The following is a 24,210-nucleotide window of genomic DNA, read 5'->3' as shown; positions in this document are numbered from 1 at the left end:
TTTTTTTATCTGGCTGGTCATTTTGGTGGCTTACAATAATATAATTTGCTCTTCATGTCAGGTTATGGACTTGAAAAATGATGGGTCTTTCTTCCACTTTACTCGTGAAAAGTGTTAATTCAGTTTTAATGGAAGTTAATTGTAGGTGCCAATCTATTTATGCTTGCTTTTATGAGAGAAATTTCATAAATTTCTTTCACAAGTGTTTTGAGTCAATTTTATTTGAGTCTGTAGTGATTGGGAGAGGTGATCCCTGTATTGATTGAAGTTACAGACTCAAATCATCTTAATTTCCTCTTGATCTCTTGTTTTATTTGTCACCCTTTGAACTAGGCTCATTAATTTTCCTATCTTGCTTTGTGGAAATATGCTTCTGTTATGCAGATGAAAACTATTCTAATACAACAGGATCTTTGCCCATTTAGGTGTTTCCATGATTGAAAGTGGTTGTTCTTAATCCCAGGTGTTTTGTATGGCCAGATCTTTTATGTCAATGAGTAAGCCTGGTTTTCATATATTCGGTATCTCCTGCGTAATTTGATATGTGGGTTATAAGTACTTGAATGCTTTTCTGATGCTCTAAATTTGTCAAAAGCTCAATCATTGTTTCTGCATGACAAATCTATTACTCTTAATTGGAGCTGCTTATTTCCAACTCCACCTATTCTCACAGCCAGCTGACAGTTACTGGATACTTGAGATCTTTTGGTATGGGCAAAAAGCCTCCTTATAACCTCTGATTCCTTTTTGCTTGTCATACAAGCCAGATATCTGGGGTTTTGTCATTAAGAAAGTTGGGCTGTATCTATTAAAGGTTGGTTGTTTGTACTAAGAAAACGAAATGTTATATTTTTAACCCTTTTACCCCCAAAGGACGTACTGGTACATTTCACAAAAGCCATCCCTTTACCCCCATGGACATACCGGTACGTCTGCAAAAAAATGCTATACAGTGAACCCTCGTTTATCGCGGTATATAGGTTCCAGACCCGGCCGCGATAGGTGAAAATCCGCGAAGTAGTGACACCATATTTACCTATTTATTTCAACATGTATATTCAGACTTTTAAAACCTTCCCTTGTATGTAGTACTGTTAACAAACTACCCTTTAATGTACAGAACACTTAATGCATGTACTAACGTACCCTAAACTAAAACAGGCACAAATATTAAAGGCGACTTTATATCATGCGTTTCCTAAACACGCTAAAAAGCACGATAAAAAAATGGCAACCAATGTTTTGTTTACATTTATCTCTATTATGAAGAAACAAACGCATTTACACATTTGTGTAAAGGTTAGTTTTTGCATCGATTGTATTGATTATTCAGTACAGTATGTTGATTTGGTTATTACTAATGTTTTACTTAATTTTTCTTATGACTTCCAAATGAAATATTTTTCTTTATGACGCCGCCTGAAACGACGGCGTCATAAAGTACGCTCAGTAAACAAACTAAGGAATTTAACTTGCATGATGAAAGTGATAAATAATGATATTACAGTAAAAGCTTTTATAAAATATGTTATTACAAATATTATTTACCGTATCTATATAAAATCATACATACGTAGCAAAGCAGGAAAACAATCTACGAGAGAGAGAGAGAGAGAGAGAGAGAGAGAGAGAGAGAGAGAGAGAGAGAGAGAGAGAGAGAGAGAGAGAGAGTTGTTTTACATACGTAAATGTAAATTTTAAACAAAAAAAAATAGCCCCATTTCATATAAAATAGATTTCAAATATTTTACTTTATCATATTACAGTAGTCTGTAAAATACTGTAAAGTTCAGTACAGTATGTTGTTGTTATAGTCGTGGCGATGAAATTCTCACGAAACAAAAACACGCTATTTGATTACAACAGCTGATTCATCTCTCTCTCTCTCTCTCTCTCTCTCTCTCTCTCTCTCTCTCTCTCTCTCTCTCTCTCTCTCTCTCTCTCTTCGTGTTATACAATACTTACATTTAGATGAAGAAACTAAAATTAGTTTTCTTAGTGTCAATTAAATACGAAGCAAAAAAATTAGGCCGTGTCTACATCCATTTCAATCATAGCTAAAAATACGGCATCCGATTTCATCAGCAAACCACTATTTTTTGGGAAATATCATTTTATTCTAGAAAATTGCCACTCTTTAAATAGTTAATTGCACATTAAGAAAGCGTGTTCTTTTGTTTTTAAATTTCGGGTGTGTTTTAAAAATCGAGTATTTTTTACTTCTTTTTGTTTTACTTTTGGCTGTGATTAGATCAGCTGTCATCTAGCTGCCGCTCTTGAGTGTGTACGAATACACTAACAAAGTATCGTTTATACCATTTCTTAACTTATTCAAACCGTCTACAGTATACAGTTGATATTACATAAGCACCAATGTGTTATAACCTATCAAATTTTTTTGTTTATTACATTTAAACCCCCCCCCCCCCTCTCTCTCTCTCTCTCTCTCTCTCTCTCTCTCTCTCTCTCTCTCTCTCTCTCTCTCTCTGTGGGCTACTTTTCACTACCTCTCATTCCTTACCTCTCTCTGTCTCTCTAACAAATGATATCTTTGTTGCTCCTCAAAGTTTCATTTATATTGAAAATCAATCATGATTCAATTTTCCTTACTTTCTCCAATCTCGCACCATCGGTCACATCGTGGTATTTTTTATATTTCCGGAAAATCCGCGATATATGTATATACATGGGTTATGAAAAAGGGAGATGTGCATGAGTGTTGTAATTCAAGAGGTATTAGTTTGTTGAGTGTAGTTGGAAAAGTGTATGGTAGAGTACTGATTAATAGGATTAAGGATAAAACAGAGAATGCAATCTTGGAAGTACAGGGTGGTTTTAGAAGAGGTAGGGGTTGTATGAATCAGATTTTTACAGTTAGGCAGATATGCGAGAAATATTTAGCAAAAGGTAAGGAGGTGTATGTTGCGTTTATGGATCTGGAGAAAGCATATGATAGAGTTGATAGGGAAGCAATGTGGGATGTGATGAGGTTATATGGAGTTGGTGGAAGGTTGTTGCAAGCAGTGAAAAGTTTCTACAAAGGTAGTAAAGCATGTGTTAGAATAGGAAATGAAGTGAGTGATTGGTTTCCGGTGAGAGTGGGGCTGAGACAGGGATGTGTGATGTCGCCGTGGTTGTTTAACTTGTATGTTGATGGAGTGGTGAGAGAGGTGAATGCTCGAGTGCTTGGACGAGGATTAAAACTGGTAGGCGAGAATGACCATGAATGGGAGGTAAATCAGTTGCTGTTTGCGGATGATACTGTACTGGTAGCAGACACAGAAGAGAAGCTTGACCGACTTGTGACAGAATTTGGAAGGGTGTGTGAGAGAAGGAAGTTGAGAGTTAATGTGGGTAAGAGTAAGGTTATGAGATGTACGAGAAGGGAAGGTGGTGCAAGGTTGAATGTCATGTTGAATGGAGAGTTACTTGAGGAGGTGGATCAGTTTAAGTACTTGGGGTCTATTGTTGCAGCAAATGGTGGAGTGGAAGCAGATGTACGTCAGAGAGTGAATGAAGGTTGCAAAGTTTTGGGGGCAGTTAAGGGAGTAGTAAAAAATAGAGGGTTGGGCATGAATGTAAAGAGAGTTCTATATGAGAAAGTGATTGTACCAACTGTGATGTATGGATCGGAGTCGTGGGGAATGAAAGTGATGGAGAGACAGAAATTGAATGTGTTTGAGATGAAGTGTCTGAGAAGTATGGCTGGTGTATCTCGAGTAGATAGGGTTAGGAACGAAGTGGTGAGAGAGAGAACGGGTGTAAGAAATGAGTTAGCGGCTAGAGTGGATATGAATGTGTTGAGGTGGTTTGGCCATGTTGAGAGAATGGAAAATGGTTGTCTGCTAAAGAAGGTGATGAATGCAAGACTTGAGGGGAGAAGTACAAGAGGAAGGCTGAGGTTTGGGTGGATGGATGGTGTGAAGAAAGCTCTGGGTGATAGGAGGATAGATGTGAGAGAGGCAAGAGAGCGTGCTAGAAATAGGAATGAATGGCGAGCGATTGTGACGCAGTTCCTGTAGGCCCTGCTGCTTCCTCCGGGGCCTTAGATGACCGTGGAGGTAGCAGCAGTAGGGGAGTCAGCATTATGAAGCTTCATCTGTGGTGGAAATGTGGGAGGTTGGGCTGTGGCACCCTAGCAGTACCAGCTGAACTCGGTTGAGTCCCTGATTAGGCTGAAGGAACATAGAGAGTAGAGGTCCCCTTTTTGTTTTGTTTCATTGTTGGTGTCGGCTACCCCCCAAAATTGGGGGAAGTGCCTTGGTATATAGATAGATATAGATGAAAAAAAATCCGCGAAGTGGTGAATCCGTGATGGTCGAACCGCGAAGTAGCGAGGGTTCACTGTAAAAAAATTTTTTTTCATATTTTAGATAATTTTTTGAGAAATTTCAGGCATTTTCCAAGGGAATGAGACCAACCTGACCTCTCTATGACAAAAATTAAGGCTGTTAGAGCAATTTAAAAAAAAATATGCTCCAAAATGTGCTGGGAAAAAAATAACCCCCTGGGGGTTAAGGGTTGGAAATTTCCAAATAGCCTGGGGGTAAAAGGGTTAAAAATCTAACATGTGAGATTTATTCATGTTATTATAATTAGTTTTTTTTTTTAATTAAAAGATTTACTTTGATAATAGCCATATTAAATGTCATTATGGTAATTTTATGTTTTGAAATAAATTAGCACTTCTTATCTTACTAAAAGGATATTTTCTTTTATTATAGCCAAGATGTTAACAAAGAAGAACATATCTATCCATATTCTTGTGATAGAAAAGAAGAATTTATCAGGCGAGGACAATGTGAGTAAACCTGACTTTTCTTTCGTGTTATGAAGAGCTATGGGGAAAGATATCCGAGTAGTGAGAATCAAGTATTTTATCATAAAACAATGATTTTATTAGAGAAACAGATAGGCAGTACTACCTGTTGTATATTTCATTACTAAATTGGTGTTATACAGTATTTACTATTGCTGTGGAAGTGTCACCAGCAATGTATTATTAGTTTATACCTTCACAAATACAAACCTCTGTTCTTTAATTAGGATATATGTTTCAGTGTGAGCTGGATTTAGCCATGAAAACTTTCACACAAGGTGTTAACAACCCTCTGCTAGTTAAGGGGTGGTAGACCAACCTCCCTGTACACAAACTCGTCCAGTGTGCTCTCTTCACTTTTTTTTGGCTTCAATCAGGTGCAGACTTATCTTCTCTTTCTTCTGGTTATAGTATTTTTATTTAACTGGCTATAATACTTGAGATATTTTTTTATTTTTAGGAGTGCTTGGATATTGAGGACTGCTAATTTGTGGGGTTGTCCTGGCATTTTGGGCTGCCCTTGCGTCAACTTTATGTCAGCGATGGAGACAGATCCTCACTGACTTGGCCTTTCATGCTGACGACACTCGTGCACATTGGCTTCATCTTGCGCTAAGTGTCAGGAGTTGTCATGCTCCTAGTGGGAGTGGTAGAAGAAGTCTAAAAGGAATTCTTTGCCTTGAGTCCACCCTTGACGTCGAAGCAGTCCTAACTTCGTGCTCCTGCGGCTCATACTCTCCCACCTTCCTTTTCCCATTCGCCCTCTTCAGGAAGCAGATCGGATAAGTATGATGACCGTTTAATCCCCGGACAACCTTCTCCCCATAAGGAGTTTAGCTTTCTTGATGCGCTACATCAGTTGTGGCCTTCCTTGGGGCATTTGGGTTCCCACTAAGGAACAATTGTTGATGTTGAAGCTTGGGGCACAGCAGGAGTGCACAGCTTCCTTCGTAGGGGTTAGGCTAGACTTTTCCCACGAAGCCACTGGAGGGGAGTCCCTTCCAGTTATTCTTGTCCTTCCTGAAGAATTGCAGCCTGGTTCTCTTCAGAGTTCCAACTGCGCTGAGTGCTCAGCCTGAGGTTTCAATCAAATCTTAACCCTACGAGTATGGAAGACGCTCTCGCCAGTGTGAAAGGTCTTCCTCCCCTGAGTGGTCTCCCCCTCGAATGCCTGGTAAGAGGATACGTGACTCGGCACCACTTGCACTAGCTTTTCGGAGCATTTTGGTGATTATGATGGACAACTTCCTGGAGTCGGAAGTACTGTCCACCATACCCCTGGATATCACAAGTCTGCGAGTCTCGCTAGAGGGTGAGTACCTTGGTCATCTACTCATTTGGAGGTAGCTCCAGTTTGGTCTACAGACCTTTGCAGCAGCAGTAATCATTCTTAGCCATATCAACTTTTACCTTGCTTGCCACCATTACCTGCAAGATGTAACCCACGGGACCCTAGATAAATTCACTTTAGTTCCTGTGGTGGTCGCTCAATAGTGGTTTAGCTACCTTAGCTCCTCTGCTGGACTGGTAGCAGTCTGTTGAGGCCAGAAGCTATATGGTTGTAGTCTGGAATGAATCGATAGAATGACTGACATTTTCTTCCTTCACCTTCCCTCCTCTTGGGACACATTATTTATAGACTGCAAGGTGGTCTCCTTCCGACTGCCAGTAAGCACCATATTAGTTTTGTCGTCTGAAAAGTGTGTACTGTATATTTTATGTCCTCAATCTCCCTGCAAGGGGGAGTTGGGCAATTGGTATTACTAGCCAAGCTACAACCCAAGTTGGAAAAGCAGGATGCTCTAAGTATAAGGGCTCCAACAGGGAAAAATAGCCCAGTGAGAAAAGGAAATAAAGAAATTAATAAACTTTAAGAAAAATAATAAACAATGAAATAAAATATTTAATGAACAGTAATAACATTAAAACAGAACATTCATATATAAACTATGAAAAGAAGACTCATGTCAGCCTGTTCATCATAAAAACATTTACTGCAAGTTTGAACTTTTAAAGTTCTAACCGATTCAACTACCTGTTTAGGACGATTGTTCCACAACTAGGTCACAGCTGGAATTAAACTTCAAGAATAATTTGTAGTATTGAGCCTCATAATGGAGAAGGCCTGTCTATTAGAATTAACTGCATACCTAGTATTACGAAGAGGATGGTACTGTCCAGGAAGTTCTGAATCTAAAGGATGGTCAGAATTATGAAAAATCTTATGCAACTTGAATAATGAACTAATTGAATGACGGTGCCAGAGATAAATATCTAGATCAGGAATAAGAAATTTAAGACTTGAAGTTTCTGTCCAACAAATTGAGATAAGAATCAGTCGCTGAAAACCAGATCTGAGAACTGTACTTGAACAAGGTGGAATGAAAGAATTAAAACACTTCTTCCGAATAGATTGATCCTCGAAAATCTTACAAGACTTTCAAAATAATCCAATTTTTTGTGCAATTGAAGAAGAGACAGACCTGTTGCTTCTCTCAAAAGTAAATTTTCTATTGAGAATTGCACCTGAAATTTTAAGTCAAACAGGGTTCTGCCATCTCCTTCCCCCTAGAATTTCTGCCTGCAGTCGAAAGAGAAGAGAGCTCAATGTGTTAGCGTGTGAGCCTGGATTTTGGTTTACTCTCTTTACCCCCCTCCCCTTCAATTAGTGGAGGGTTGTTCACAATGTGTGAAAGTTTTTATGGCTAAATCCAGTTCTCGCTGAAACATATATCCCAAGTAAAGAACTAAGGTTTGCATAGCTTGGAAAAATACAAATTACCCTGTATTTCCAAATTTACATATATACATACACATATATGTGTGTGTATAATATGAGATTGGAAGTATGTTTAGGAATATAAGGATGAATATATTGGATTTGTGTGAGACAAAGATAAAAGGGAAGGGTGAAGTGACTGGTAGAGTATCTGGAATTGAAAGGGGAAGAGCAAGAGAGAGTGTGGCTTTATTGCTGAGTGAATGGATGACAGGTAAAGTATTGGAATGGAAGGAGATATCTTAGGTTAATGTGGGTAAGTGTTAGGTTGGGTAGGGAATGTTGGGCTTTTGTTAGCGTGTATGGGCCAGGTTGTGAGAAAAGTGAAGGAGAGCAGAATTAATTCTGGAATGAATTAATTAGGTGTGTAGAAGGACTGGGTAGAGGGAATTATGTAGTTGTCATGGGTGACTTAAATGCTAGAGTGGGTGCTGGAGAGGTAGAAGGTATCATTGGTAAGTATGGTGTACCAGGGGAAAATGAGAGTGGTGAGAGACTGGTAGATATGTGTGTCGAGCAAGAGTTGATTGTAAGTTCTAGTTTTTTTTTTCAAAAAGAAAGTTGTTCCAACACGGAGTACTTACCTCGAACTACTTTCTTAGGAGTATCTGGGATCTCCTCCCAACCGACCAGAGTTTTGTGTAGTTTACCCTAGTCCCGTTTTCTATGAGGGGTAACCTCAGGTGGAGTGATACGCGCCCTGAGGCTAACCCTGGGTCAGAGAGCATGCTTGCTCAGGTTTCGATCTCCAGTAAGTTCTCTGGTCGCGTCGCGATAACATCTTGATGCTCTCTCCTTACCCAGTGCGACCCTTTGTGTCCCCGACCCCCTTTGTGTCTCACGCGGTCCCCACGTCGACCCATTGTGTTCATTCTATACCCTTTCCTACCCTTCTCCTCTGTGTTCGTCGTGTAGGGGCAGATTATGTTCTCCTACAGCCACGTGTCCGGAATGTGAGTCCTGGAACGAGGTGCAGTGGGTGCACTACGGCACCAAGAAGAAGAAGGCGTCCAAGAGGTCACATAGGAAGCCTCTCCTCTCCTCGCCGCTTACTTCTCCCCATGCCTCGTCGGATAGAGCTTCTCAGCCACCTTCCCCTACCCAGAGTAGGGGACGAGGTAAGTCAGTTGTGGGGAAGAGGCCCATTGCTCTTCCCCAGGAGTCTGATCTTCAGGATAGTGGGGTTGTGGCGTCGTTCCAGGCGAGTGAGGGGCCTGAGGGAGAGGCGAGAGTGTGTATGGGAGATGGAGTCCTGGTGCAAGCTGGCCACGTCTCCTCTGATGACGCCAAGTGGGGGAAAAATGTCCCTAATTCTTCTCCAGCCTCTTTGGTGTGTTTTTCAGTCACTTCTGCAGCCGAGGGCGCCGCCGAGAAGGAGCTTTCCCCGCTGTCGGACTCCATTACGTGGGTTCCCCCCAAGACGCCTTTCAGGTCGCCGCTGAGGATGGAAGAGGGCTTCGAGACCTGGTCCCCCACGGAGGAGCGTCCACGCGGGACGACTCGGACCCTTCGGTGCGGCCCTACAAATCTTCGGGCTCCTCTTTCTAGTTATACTCTTTCTCCTCGGAGGATGGAGCCCCAAGGGACCAGTAGAGGAGGGGAGAGAGCTCCCGCAGAAGGAGGTCCCGTTCCCGTTCCAGATCTCGCTGCAACAGGAGGCACGCTAGATCTCCCAGAAGGAGGCACAGAAGAAGTCGTCCCCCTAGGGAGGAATGGGTGTGTGTCGCCATCCCACGCACACACCTCCTGGGAGCTTCAGCAGTTCCGGGTACCTCTGGCTGGCTCCCAAGGGCTCGTTTTCCCGCTCTGAAATACGCCCCCTACAGAAGGCTCTGGCAGACCGGCATAAGTCCGCGAAGGTTCCGACTCCTTCCGCCCAGCGGCGAGTCGCCCCTTCGGTCTGGCAGCCGTGTCCCAGCCTCCAAGACTTCGACAGGCCGGCCAGAACGTGAAAGACAATCAGCAGCCACGAGGAAGCATGCAGCAGCTTGGTCCTCCATGGGGAGAGACAAGTCCAGGATGGAGGCCTCCGTCCCATCGGCGATACCCGTCCTCCATCCAGAACCGCCGAAGTCGTACCACGACAAAGGATGCCTTCACCCCAAGTGGGACCCCCCGTCGTAGGTGCTCCTTCTCAGGAAGAAGAGCATCCGACAGAAGGCTCGGCGGACGAGGCCCCCGCGTACAGAAAACTACTAGCCCTCATCAGACGGCACCACAGACTGGACGAACCGAAGCCCGCGACTGATGAGGATTGGCTCTCGGGCCTCAGCAGGTTGGTAGATACCCCCGTGCAGCAGAGACCCTCACTGGCTGGCTCCTAGAGCTCCTTCGCCATCCTCGTGGTACGTCTCCTCCAGCAGACCTGATCATCGACGGAAGTCATCGCACCAGGTCTCCGTCGACAGGCATAAGCCCGCGAATGTTCCGACTTCTCCCACCCAGCGGAAAGAGTCGCCCCTTCGGACTGGCAGCCTTGTCCCGGCCTCCGGTTCTTCGATGGCCCGCCCTGAACGAAGGAACCAACCAGCCAGAACGGGGAAGCCCGCATCTCCATGGATCTCCGCAGGAGCTCCATCCGTCCAGCGGAGGCAGCCGCTGGCTCGACCCAGCAGCATGGCATCCATACCCAGTACCACGACAGCTCTATTCAGGCTTCGTGGTCAACCGCTGGTTTACCAGGGTACTCACACCCCACGGATTCCCCGGGAGGGGGTAGACCCATGACAGATACCTCCGTCCCGGTGGCTCCATCCGTGATGGAGCCAGCCGTGCCATTGTCCCGGCCAGCCCCATCCAAGCATCGGAGGCGGCCGCTGACATGGCAGGGTACTTAAACCCCACTGATTTCCCTGGGAGGGGGTAGACCCATGACGGCTACCCCCGTTTCTGACGGCTCCAACTGTGATGAAGGCAAAGTGGTTTTCCCCCCTAGCGGGTCAAACAGGGCTATTGCCTCTCCAGTGCCTGCCTCAGTGGCCACTGGAGAGACCCCCCCCCCACCTTTGCCCAGTGCCTCTTCGGCTCCTTCCGCCCGTCATATGTAGAAGTTGGCACACGTAATCTTTCCCTTGCCTTGCCCCCTGTAGAGGAGCTTCGACTCCACAGTTAGCCCTCAGACCCTCCTACTCGGGCTCAAGGAGAGGGCGTTCAGGCCGCGGCTCTCGAAGGAGATAGCAGGGGAGGCCCCCTATTTCTGCTGACGCCTCAGGTGGGTGGATGCCTCAAACGATCTTGGCAAGCATGGCGGGACAACGGAGCGGATCCGTGGACCGTAGCAGTACTAAAGGAGGGGTACAGGTTGCTCTTCCTATAGGACCCCCACCTCTGATCCCAGATCAACAGGCAGAGTGGTTGGCACCCAAGGACCCCTTGAGAGTAGCAGCATTGCAGGAAGAAGGCTCGGCAATGCTGGCGAAAGGGGCAGTAGAACCAGTCAAGAAACCGGGTCCAGGTTTCTACAGCAGGCTCTTCCTGGTGGAGAAGGCGACAGGGGTCTGGGGACCGGTCATAGACCTTTCAGCCCTCAATAAATTCGTGTGCAACACCAACTTCAAGATGGACACTCCGAAGTCGGTCCTAGCGGCCTTGAAGGAGGAGGACTTCATGAGGTCCATAGGCCTCAAAGACGTCTACTTCTAGGTCCCTGTCCATCCCTCCAGCAGGAAGTACCTAAGGGTAAAATGGAGTACCCAAACGTTGGAGTTCAAAACCCTCTGCTTCGGACTGTCGACAGCCCTCAGGGCTTCACGAGGGTCTTCGCAACAGTTTCAGTCTGGGCACACGAACAGGGCGTCTGCCAGATTCGGTACCTAGAGGACTGGTTGTTGCTTTCAGCCTCAGAGGAAGTACTGAGGGAGCAAGGCGCGAAGCTCCTGCAGTTCTGCAACGTCTTGAGTATCATCATCAACCTGGAGAAGTCCCAGCTGATACCCTCTACCAGGATGACCTACCTAGGGTTGGTCCTAGACTCCCGGATGACGAGGGCCTTTCCCTCCGCAGAGAGATTGGACAACCTGAAACAGACACTCTGGCCCTTCCTGTCAGGCCAGCCCAGGAGAGCCAAGGACTGGCAAAGACTGATAGGACTCCCCGCACAAGATAGTCCTGGTGTCCCCGGAGACGAAGGAAGTCCTGGAGTGGTGGCACGTCAGAACGAACACCCTCAAGGGAATGCCCTTCGCAGCCAACCCTCCGGAGATGCTCCTGTTCATGGACGCATCCAAGGAGGTCTGGGGTGCCCATCTTCTCGACAAAACGGCAAAAGGTAAATGGGAAGTTGAGGAGACGAACCTGCACATAAACGTGCTGGAGATGAGGACCGTACAAAGGGCGTGCCTAGAGTTCGTCCATCTACCCCGGGGAAGCACCGTGGCTCCGGTGTGCGGCAACGCCACGGTGGTGGCCTACGTGAAAAAGCAAGGAGGACTGAAGTCGAAGGAACGGTGCAGTCTCACGATGGAGTTCCTAGAATGGGCCGAAGTGGAACAAATCAATTTTTCAGCTAGGTTCTCTCAGGGGAAGAGGAACGTCCTGGCCGACGGCCTCAGCAGGATGGGTCAAGTGGTAGGGCCCGAGTGGTCCCTACACCCAGAAGTGGTCAAAACCCTCTTCCTGAAGTGGGGCTGGCCGGTGATAGACCTCTTCGCCACGAGACTAAATGCACAGCTCCCCGTGTGCCAGATCCAGCAGCAGCGTTCGAGGACGCCTTCCAACACCCTTGGGACAACCTCGACGTTAACGACTTCCAACCCTTTGGGATGCTCAGACAGGTCCTCACAGGGTGAGACGGACGGCCAACCTGTGGGTGACTTTGGTAGCGCCCTGGTGGCAAGAGAGAGAGTGGTTCGCGGGTCTAAAGGATCTGGCATGCCTTCCACCTGCGCCACTTCCAGACAGACCAGACCTTCTCCGGCAGCCTCACTTCCAGAGGTTCCACGAAAACCCTCACGTGTGGAGGTTATCAAGCGTCTCCTGAGAAAGGAAGGATATCCGTCGGGGATGGCATCAGGGATGTCAGGGTACCTGAGGCGTTCGTCAGTCGAGGTGTACTAGGCTAAGTGGGCTACCTTTTCTAAGGGGTGCTCCTCGAAGAACATCAGGCCGTTAGGGGCCTCCATTCACGAAATAGCAGACTTCCTGATCTATCTCAGGGACGAAGTGGGCACGTCCATCCCAAATCTTCCTCCTGAAGGACATAGACCTAGGTGCCTCCAGATATATCTCGACGCTCATCAAGACTCAGAATCCAGCTGTTTGGGACCCCAAAGTTGAAGGGTTCTCAGTGCCAGCTATCCTTTCGGACAACCCGAGGGACTTGCTGCTGTGCCCTGTCAGGGCAGTATGGCAGTATTTAGAGAGGACAGCTAGACTTCGTCCCGAGATCAAGAGTCTGTTCATTTCCCTCGGGACTGTGAAGAAGCCAGTCTCCAAGAACACTATCTCCTTCTGGCTAAGGCAAGTGATCGTCAGGGCCTACAGTAGTGCAGGGGTCTCCCTTCCAGGAAAGCCCAGACCCCACGACATTAGGGGTCTAAATACTTCATTGGCGTTTGAGAAAAACATGGCAGTGGGCCAAATCCTAAGGGCAGGTACTTGGCCTAGCCAGTTGACCTTTACGACTCACTACTTGAAGGACTACTCGAGAAAGTCCATGGACGGGTTCTCGCTCGGTTCCGTCATTTCCACGCTCCAAACGGTTTAAAAGGTGTAGCCCCAGTGGTAACTGTGGGTAGCAAGTCCAAGAGACACAGGTTCCTTCCTGAGCCCCCTTGTTCTTCCTTCCCCTATTCCGTTACCGGAAATGACTCGGGTAGCCCCCTGAAACTGCCATGGGATACACTATCATTGGAAGGACATGTCTCCTAGGATTCTTGCAGAAGTGAGTTACTTAGACACTAAGATGGTTTTTTGAGTAGTTTTCCCTATTTTCTCGTGTTTTCCTTGAGGTCAGCAGAACCTAGTCTCCTACCTAGGTTCCTCTTCTATACTCGTCATGGTCTCTAGGTCCTGAAGGACACTCCCACCTCCTAAGGTATAAGTCTCCTAAGAAAGTAGTTCGAGGTAAGTAGTCCGTGTTGGAACAAATCACAAATTTTAAGTAACTTGTATTTTTCCTAACAGTACTTACCTCGAACTACTTTCGGGTAATGGCCCGCCCATCCTACCCCGAGTGCCTTGCTGGACTTCATAGATACCTAAGCTATCAATAACTTACTGGAGATCGAGACCTGAGCAAGCATGCTCTCTGACCCGGGGTTAGCCTCAGGGCCCGTATCACTCCACCTGAGGTTACCCCTCATAGAAAACGGGACTAGGGTAAACTACTCAAAACTCTGGTCGGTTGGGAGGAGATCCCAGATACTCCTAAGAAAGTAGTTCGAGGTAAGTACTGTTAGGAAAAATACAAATTACTTAAAATTGGTGATATAATAACAAGTTTACATGAATAAGAGTGGTAAATGTAAGAGTGGTAGAAAGGGCATTAATGGATTATGTGTTGATAACTAGAAGAATGTTTGGAAGATTGAAAGACATGCACGTGTTTATAGGTATAGCTAATGGTATGTCTAATCATTTTTTGGTGGAAGGAAAATTAGTTGTAGCAAAAAAAGTGGGGGAATAGTGTGGGGGATGTAAAAGGGAGGTAATGAAGGTTGAAGAGTTAATAAAACCTGTGGTAAAAAGTGAATATCAAGAAAGGTTGGAAATAGCATATTACAGAGTGAAAGTAAGAGAAACTGATAATTTAGAGGAGTGAAAGTTAGTAAAAGAAAATTTTGTTGGGATTGCAAGTGATGTATGTGGCAAGAGGATTGTTGGAGGCAACATGAGGAAGGGTAGTGAATGGTGGAATGAAGGAGTGAAGATAAAAGTGGAAGAGAAAAAGAGGGTGTTTGAATGGCTGCAGAGTACTAGTGTAGAGAAGTATGAAAGATATAAAGAGAAAAATGTGGAAATAAAACGTAAGGCAGCTGAGGCAAAGAGGCCGGCTGACTGGAGGTGGGGTCAGGGATTGGGTCGCTCATATGAAGAGAATAGGAAGAAGTTTTGGAAAGAAGTGAAGAGAGTAAGGAAGGGTTGTTGAAAGGAGAGAAGGCAAGGAAAAGGTGGACAGAATATTTTGAAAGTTTACAGAATGTTGAGGATAATAGGGAAGTAGATATGATTGCTGTTGCAGGTATTGAGGTGCCAGTGATGGGAGACAAGAATGAGAGATTATGAGAGAGGAAATGAGGAGAGTATTAGATGAAATAAGTGTAATAAAAGTACCTGGTATGGATGGTGTGAGAACTAAGATGTTAAAGGAATGGGGTGTGACTGTACTTGAATGGTTAGTGAGATTGTTTAATAACTGTTTTATATTGTCAATGGTACCAGTAGACTGGGTGTGTGAGAATATTCTACCACTATATAAGGGTAAGGGAGATGTGCATGAGTGTTTTAATTCAAGGGATATTATGCTAATGAGTGTGGTTGGAAAAGTGTATGGTAGAGAACTAATTGATAGGATTAAGGAAAAAACAGAGAATGCAGTCTTAGAAGTACAGGGTGGTTTTAGAAGAGGGAAGGGATGTATGAATCAGATTTTTACAGTTAGGCAGATATGTGAGAAATATTTAGCAAAAGGCAAGGAGGTGTATGTTGCGTTTATGGATCTGGAGAAAGCGCATGATAGAATTGATAGGGAAGCGATGTGGAATGTGATGAGGTTATATGGAGTTGGTGGAAGGTTGTTGCAAGCAGTGAAAAGTTTCTACAAAGGTAGTAAAGCATGTGTTAGGATAGGAAATGAAGTGAGTGATTGGTTTCCGGTGAGAGTGGGGCTGAGACAGGGATGTGTGATGTCGCTGTGGTTGTTTAACTTGTATGTTGATGGAGTGGTGAGAGAGGTGAATGCTCGAGTGCTTGGACGAGGATTAAAACTGGTAGACGAGAATGACCATGAATGGGAGGTAAATCGGTTGTTGTTTGCGGATGATACTGTACTGGTTGCAGACACAGAAGAGAAGCTTGGACGATTACCGACAGAATTTGGAAGTGTGTGTGAGAGAAGGAAGTTGAGAGTTAATGTGGGTAAGAGTAAGGTTATGAGATGTAAGAGAAGGGAAGGTGATGCAAGGTTGAACGTCATGTTGAATGGAGAGTTACTTGAGGAGGTGGATCAGTTTAAGTACTTGGGGTCTGTTGTTGCGGCAAATGGTGGAGTGGAAGCAGATGTACGTCAGAGAGTGAATGAAGGTTGCAAAGTGTTAGGGGCAGTTAAGGGAGTAGTAAAAAATAGAGGGTTGGGCATGAATGTAAAGAGAGTTCTATATGAGAAAGTGATTGTACCAACTGTGATGTATGGATCGGAGTTGTGGGGAATGAAAGTGATGGAGAGACAGAAATTGAATGTGTTTGAGATGGTGTCTAAGGAGTATGGCTGGTGTATCTCGAGTAGATAGGGTTAGGAACGAAGTGGTGAGAGTGAGAACGGGTGTAAGAGTTAGCAGCTAGAGTGGATATGAATGTGTTGAGGTGGTTTGGCCATGTTGAGAGAATGGAAAATGGATGTCTGCTAAAGACGGTAATGAATGCAAGAGTTGATGGGAGAAGTACTAGAGAAAGGCCAAGGTTTGGGTGGATGGATGGAGTGAAGGAAACTCTGGGTGATAGGAGGATAGATGTGAGCGAGTCAAGAGAGCGTGCTAGAAATAGGAATGAATGGCGAGCGATTGTGACGCAGTTCCAGTAGGCCCTGCTGCTGCCTCCGATGCCTTAGATGACCACGGAGGTAGCAGCAGTAGGGGATTCAGCATTATGAAGCTTCATCTGTGGTGGATAATGTGGGAGGGTGGGCTGTGACACCCTAGAAGTACCAGCTGAACTCGGTTGAGTCCCTTGTTAGGCTGGGAGGAACGTAGAGAGTAGAGGTCCCCTTTTTGTTTTTGTTTCTTTGTTGATGTCGGCTACCCCCCAAAATTGGGGGAAGTGCCATGGTATATGTATGTATGTATGTACTTTGGTTTCAGATGTGTATTATTATTTAGTTTATGATTTTTATGTGTTAACATAATCAGAAGGCATATAAAAATTTTTACTTTTGTATTTTCAGATATAAACAAGAATCAGTCTCATGGTGAGGTTGATCTCTTAAGGAAATTTGAAAGTGACATTGTTACTGCAGAAAAGCTGACTGGCGGTGACATGAACATCCTACAGACTATGGGCGAAGTAATGGGTAAGCGCAGAGTAGATTATAGTGATTTAGGATTTGGTCTACCCAAGGCCAAGAAGAAGAAGGATGAAGGGTCAAAGATTGGGTCAGATATTGGGCAGGCTGTTGTTTATAAGAAGTCAGGGCTGAGAAATGCAGGAAATGGTAAGATTAAAGGGGTTATTATTCAACACCAGGTCAGAATACTGGAACAGCCCAAAAGGGAAGTGATTGAGGATAGCCTCAATGCCTCCAATTGGTTCAAGTGTATTCTCTGTGGGTTCACGTGCACTCGGATCAATGTCATTGTGTGGCACAACAAAGCTCACTTGAAAAAAGTATACGACTTTGATACTGGGATCAAGATTCCAGGACGGAGAAGGAGAAAGCCTGGGGGATCAAAGGCTAACAAAGATGGCAAAAAGAGGGGCCGTCCACCAAAGGGAAAGAATGCTGTGGACCATTCTCATACTAATGGTGAAGTATTGGGTGCTCCAAAAGAAGGACATGATACTCAGCAGTTGTTACAGGATTGGGATGATGAGGAAGAGGAAGCACCTGGTTCCAGTAATGCTACTAATGGCAGAGCTGAAGTCTCTGGGGCCATGGATGATGATTCTGATGATGGATACAGCGATGATGATGGGTACCCTCCTCCATTGCCGAATCATGAACGTATGCCTATGCCTAAAGCTGAGGATGTAAATTCTGCTTTTGATGCTCTGCTTGCAACAACGCCAATCATTGTTAATTCCAATTCAAGCCAGACCTCAAAATACGTAAGTAATGATTCTGATAGTGATTGCAGTGACTGGGAAAAGTATTATGACAAGAATGTAGACTCAGATGAGGAAGAAAATTCACCAGGAGAAAGCATTAACCAGGATACTAGTGAAGTTGTATTTGAGAATGGCAATGGAGTGAAATGTGAAAAAGAGGAAGAGGAGGAGGAGGAGGGAGAAGAAGACAAAAAGGATCCTCCAAAATCAGAGATACAACCAGAATCAGGGGTTATTAGTGATGTCAAGGAAGAGTCTTCGGAAGTAATGTCTAAGTCTGAAAGCTTATCGCCATTAAAGATAGAGGAGGAATCATGTTCAAAGTCAACTTCAAGTGATTCGGTTGAGAGCAAATCTTTCATCTGTGACGAAACAGAAAAGGAGGAATTGAAAAAAGATACAGTTAAAGCTACAAAAGATGTAAGCCAGAAATCTTCTGCTGACATATATGAGTACGTGGATGAGATAGGTGAATCACCTCATGAACCGTATGAGCCACCTAAAAAACCTTATGAATCTTTACAGAAGTATAGACTGCTTCAGGAGACATACAAATCTCCACATGATTCTTCCAGCTTGTCCAACTATGACGATCTTAGGTCTGCGAGGGACAACTTGTCTTGTAGAAGTGAATCACCTGAAGAGAAGTCTTTGAAAGCAGAGGACTCTGATAGCGAATATGAAAGTGGTCTACCACAGAGTACGGGCAAAAAAGATCCTGACAATGCTCCAAATGTGGAGGATTCCTCTGAGCTGTTACCAGATTATGAATCAGAAGAGGAGGATGTTGCCAGTCAAGAAACTGGAAGTTACGCTAGAAATTATGAATTTGAGGAGGAAGGAGAATTAGATATTGCCAATACTGAGGAAGTAAAGGATGTTTCTCACACTGAAAGAACAAAGGAACCCTATGAATTTGATGCTCATAGTGGAAGTTATGATGCTAGTAAAAGTTACAAACCACAGAAAAAGTCGAAAGAGGAATTGGAGCCAGACAGCCAGGGAAGTTCAGATAGAAGTTACCAGCAGGATAGCAGTGGAATGTATGAGGAATGTAAAAAGAGTAAAGATAGAAATGTTGGAACGGGAAATAGAAGTAGATTATGGAAAGCGGGCGACTTCTTTTCAACAGAGTATGACCAAAGTGAGGAAACTAGTGTAAGCAAGGGCCATGAATCTCCCGGTGAACCTGATGTGTATGAGCCAAAGCAACAGTATAAGTTTGGCAAATATAAGAATTCTAAAAGTAGTGAATCCTCCTACAGCAGAATTCACACTGAAGGAAAGGTATATGAAGCTTATGATGAACAGGAGCTTGAAGACACAGGGAAGCCACTTGAACCATATGCTGTACACAAGGCTCACAGATCGCTCCATTCAACCTCTGGTGGCAGCAGTATGCCAAGTGGTTATCATGATTCTGGGTCAAGACATGCAGAAAAACATGAAGAATATGGTGAAGAAGATAATACACACAAAATGAAATCTTACTCCAAAGAGCTGTCTCCTTCATCCCTCCCTAAAGAGTCCCATGAACATGAAGTTGTAGCTGGCCCTTCTGAAGATATTGAGGAATTTATGAAAGATACAGATAAACTAACTCAAAATATTGATAAACTCACAGAAACTATTGATGCTGAAAGCACACCCACTGCTGCTTTAATTCGTGATAAAGTACGAAAGAGTTTCAGTGAAGAATATGTGGAACAAACTGAAGAAGTTGAAGATATGCCACAAGTTTTGAATTTAAGTACCCAGGATCGCAGCATGGTGCATGAAAAAGGGCCTAGTACTTCAGAGAAGGTTACTCTTGAAGGTAGTGCCTTGTATAACAAGTTAGGGGTGTCCTCAGAAAGAGTGTATCATTCTAAGTCTGGAGATCCTGCTGTAATGTCCAGTTCAGGAACCTCATACATGCTAGTTGCTGTTGATGCCCATGGAAATACTGTACCAACTGCACCCACTTCATCATTGAGTGAGGGTAATAGTAATCTGATGGCGGTAGAGGCCACTTTAGAAGATGGAGCTACACGAACCCTCTACATAGATCCAACTCAGCTAGGTCCAAATGTAGATCTTAATAATCTTATGCTGCACATAGACACTAGTGGTCAAGAGCACGTTATAATCCCATCCTCTTCCTCCTCGGAATTTAGTGGCCAAGAGGTTTCTGCTTATGAAACTCAGTGGCAGCGTGTTAGTGATGTTCCTTCTAGTGATATTCAGACCCACAGGCGTAATCTGCCAGAAGTTTCAGGAACTTCATTAAGTCAAAGAAGTGAGGGAAAAAGTTATCACCAGGTTAGTTATCCTGGTAACTATAGTGAAAAATATTCTTCTAGCAGAGAAGATAAAGATAACTTGTGAGGATATCCACAAGATTTCTGCAGGATTGAATGTGTATTTTTTGAAATGTTTCTTATTGTATACGTATTCAAAATTTAAGGTAAGCCGACTTACCGTATACTGTAGAAATTTTTTCTAACGTATTTCATCTCTAGAAAAGACGGTTTTCAGAGGCTATTTGGTTATATATATAGGACTGCCACCATAATTGTACTTTTCAAAACGTATAGGTTCATATTTAAGACTGGATTCAATATTAATGTTTCATTCAGTTTGATTTATTACTCATGCCGAAGTCAAGTATACTCTTACTTGAAATCTTTTTGTCCTTGTGTAATTTTTTTGTAATGTACGAATGCCTTTTAAAATTCTTGAATTATTTTTTTTCCCCACGAGTTTTTAGGAATTGAGATTGAATGAGTATCAGAGTTTATTGAGGCTGCAAGTGCTTTAAATTTATTTCTCATCTCCAAGTAGGATAATGAGAGAAGGCTGAAAATGGAAAAAAATCAATAATTTTGCTTAAGTATCTAGGTACAAAACTATTTCAAACTATGTACAATAATATTAGTTGGTGTAAACTACTTTGTAGTGAATATGTATATTTAGGTTGAGAGGTTTTTTTCTGTTTTGTATCTGTCAACACCCAGATGGCCTTGGTTGGGTGGGTGGGGGATTATATTAGTTTCATACGGCTAATAGATGAACACAATCGGTAAATTTGTGCGTACTGAAATATGTGTTAGGAAGAAACTAGTAAGTTACTTCATTTCACAATGAAGTTATTTTCATGAATTCTTCATGAAGATGATTGGTTAATCATCACTGAGAACTAGTTTTTTTCTAATAGTTTTCGCTGCTACATCATGTAATGTTTTCAACAAAATGAGGATGACAAAGGCTATTGAATTAGTTATCAAGTTGCACAATTATAGAAAGGATAAAAGGATTTATCTCATTACAGTGTAAACTTTTATATGGAAACATACTCCACTGTGGTGTAAAGCAATTAAAGGGGTTGTATTTTGATAACACTAAATACACTACATTTGCAATTTCTGGAAATTAGTGTAAAAATTGAAATTCTAGGAGTTTTCAAGTTAAAGTGAAGTACAAATCTATATAACCACAGTAGAAAAATGCATAGTTTGTACCAGTAATAATAGAAATTTCTCAAAAAAAATACAGGACATTATTTGAATAGAAGGAAAATTGAAATGGCTGTTAATTTAGTTACACACAAGATACTTGAGCTTACCAATTGAAGCACGGAAAGAAAAGCTGTGATAGTTTCAACTGAAGAAGCAGAAGGAAAGCACATAGTGCAGTGTTGGGATATGATAAGAAGAAACAATTTGATTAGAATTGTTATTAGAATGTGGTACTGTATATTAAAATCAACAGATAATTTTATGACTCATTGTTCTAATGGAGTCAAATATAATGTTTATATTGTGTAGTGCAATATGAAGGCAAAGCTTTTAATTAAAGCTTACACATTTTATACTGTTTCCTTGTCTTCTGCAGAGCTGGATATAGTAAGGTCTTTATTTCTAAGAGTAGAAACTGATGTTGGTAAATTTCTATTTTTATATGTCAATACCATATATCAAAATGCTTTTTATGATTTGAAAGGTCTATATATGAATTTTTTTTTTTTTTTTTTTTTATAATATTTGGACATTCTGCTCAGTGTAGTTATATAATAGTGATTAATCTGTTTCCGTTGAAGTGCTTCTCGACAGCAGGTAGTCTAAACTCTTGTTTGCTCCTACCCGGATACAAACCCTTTATCCTTTTAATACTAGAATGGATTCGAGTGCAGCTGGAACTCGTCGGTTTAAAACTTATACAGTATCAAGGTGTCGGCAATAGCTGGTGGTTAGTGGCCAGCTTTCCCGCCCCTTTTGCTGGTACACTGAATAGCCCCTTTGATCTTGCTGCTGAGTAACACAGACATGCTGCTATTGGCATCTCTTCAAGCTTGGCTTTAAAATTTTCTTTGTTCCTAATGAATACAAACCCTTGTTCTGCATATTGAAGAATGATAATAGTGAAGCTGGAATGCAGCTATAAAACTTGATTAGGTGTCAACAACCGTTTGGGTTGTTACCAGTAGGGAGTGTGGAAGCAACCCCCCTCACTCACTCAGTACTACACCACTAGGATTTCAGGCATGATTAAGAGCAAATGTATCTCTTCCAATCTGGAGTACAGGCTTGAAATTAAAATTTCTTTTTTGCCTTAACAGGTGTGAAAGTTGCACTTGCTTAGTGAGGATGCATGGCGAACCGCTTATGCGTCCCGCAAAGGAACACAATTCTCACCGGCTTGGCCTTGCATGCAGAGGACACTTGCACACAGGCTTCTCCATGCAATAAGTGTCGGGAGTGGCCATCCTTCCAGTTTGAGCAGTATGGCAGGAGGAGGAAGAAGTGTATAATGGATTCTTTCCTTTTCAGGGTCTTTCTCAAAGTTGAAGAAGCCCCAACTCCTCTCCTTCTCGCCTGGTGCCCGTCTCTCCAGCTCTTCTCGCTCAACCTCCTTTGGCGGGCGATCAAGTAGAGGTGTAGCCCTTTAACGCTGGTGCAATTGTCGGGTCAGGGAGGGCTACTTCCTTTGGGGAAGTCTTCTATTCAAGATGCTCTGCGTGTCTTGTGGCCTTCCTTGGGGCTTCTGGTTTCCTCCCCATCAAGGAATAGGCTTGTAAAGGTGTTGGTTTTGGGGGGCACATTAGGAGAGAGTTTCTGCTCCTGCTAGGGATGACTTCAGCGCATTCCCTTGTTGAGTTGACAGAAGGGAGTTCCTCCTGCTTGATCTCGTGCCCTCTAGACCTTTCTCCGCCGCTGCAGATTTCTAGATTGCAGCAATACTTAGAAATACAAGACATCTGTTGTAGACCCTTCATGGGAGGAATTGGGCATTGTCCCAATAAAATTGGATCAGATACATAAACCTAAAAGGCAAGTAACACCGCCTCCTGGGGACACTTTCCAATCTGAGACTCAGTGGATCAAAGTCTCCAAGGGAGATCCCTTACATTGAGTATTGTAGTCTGTCGCTGATTGATTCTGTTTACACCGTGCCTTCCATCGCTGTTTCACATAACAAGCAAGAACCAGTAGAGGCTTCCGTGAAGTTCAAGTAAGCAAAGGGGTTCTAAGGAGATTTCCATTTTTCTGGCCTTCTCCACAAACAAGGCTTGTGAAAGGAAGGATGAAGCTTCGCTTCTGGAGAACTGGGTTTCCAAAACTCTTGGAAGACCCCAGTCTTCAGAAGCAAGTCCAGCGTGCAGTGCCTGCTCTGACAGCTTGCAATGCTGGCCGAGGACCTGCACCAAGATCGTCCGGTTGTGGCTTTGGAGGTGGAAGATAATTTGATTAGTGATTCTGACTCCTTTATAAGCCACTTCTCTCACCAGTAGCCGTAAGGCTACTGATATGGAGGAAATTTGAGTTGGAGTTGACTTTCCTGCATTCCTGCAGGTCTCTCCTGTATTAAGATAGTTAATGGTCTCGGCAAGGCCCCTATCTCGTTTCCTAAAGGGAAGAATTTGGCAATAAATCTGTTTTTTCGGGATCCAAGCGTCAACAATCCTTGCCTCCAGCTTCCATGGTCTATCTTGGGAGCATAAGTCTATTAACAAGATAGATTTGCAGATTTGTGCAAGGAAAGTTTACCTGAGGGCTGGGAAATCATCAAAGTTACTTTCCTTATCCGGCAATTTTGACCTTAGCTGAAGGCTTGACTTGGATAAGTTGGCTGCACAGCCGGTTATATTTTCAGCGGCAGATGCCCTAACATGGAGGACGACTAGACCTACTCTTTAACTGCCACCGAAGAATTTTCTGACCCCTAAAAACTATTAGGTCTTCAAAAACATTGCCCTTATTGATGAAGGACGGTGGAATTCCTAATGCAGAATTCTGCGAACCAGTGGGCCAATTGTATACAGAAGAGGCATGATGCCATCATCTCCAGGTTCCTAAAGCAGGTGCCTAAGAGGGAGACCCTCCACTTTTGGAATGCCTCAGTAAAGACTCTACCCTTGTTTCCACGGGAAGACGTTGAAGCAGCGGAGGAAGGTGAGTCACGACTCCTTCCTCCACTGTCAATCAAGGACAGTGGTTCAATTTTAGTTGGGGTGAATGTAAAGAATGACTTGCCTTTTTTTTTCATCTCCCTCTCCCTTGGGGCACAGCATCCAACACCCTGTCAGCTGGAATTCCATTTGACTGGAGGTAAGGCCCATGTTGCTCATAGCTGTTCTATACATAATATAATACTT

The 24,210-nt window shown here is 43.8% G+C and overlaps 2 protein-coding genes across 2 annotated transcripts in view; both read left to right on the top strand.

Annotated features, from left to right (window-relative positions):
* The window catches only part of LOC137641392 (uncharacterized), a 307,472-nt gene that overhangs the window by 115,700 nt on the left and 167,562 nt on the right, over positions 1–24,210 (top strand). The gene's annotated exons all lie outside the window — the stretch shown is intronic.
* LOC137641391 (dentin sialophosphoprotein-like) overlaps positions 1–24,210 on the top strand; it is an 87,762-nt gene that overhangs the window by 15,346 nt on the left and 48,206 nt on the right. The window contains exons 2-3 of the mRNA XM_068373910.1: positions 4,725–4,801; positions 16,696–16,821. Coding sequence (XP_068230011.1) covers positions 4,725–4,801; positions 16,696–16,821 — 203 coding nt within the window. The remainder of the gene's footprint in view (positions 1–4,724; positions 4,802–16,695; positions 16,822–24,210) is intronic.

Source organism: Palaemon carinicauda, chromosome 5, assembly GCF_036898095.1.
Source record: "Palaemon carinicauda isolate YSFRI2023 chromosome 5, ASM3689809v2, whole genome shotgun sequence".
NCBI lineage: Eukaryota > Metazoa > Arthropoda > Malacostraca > Decapoda > Palaemonidae > Palaemon > Palaemon carinicauda.
This window is presented reverse-complemented; position numbering and strand designations above follow the sequence as displayed.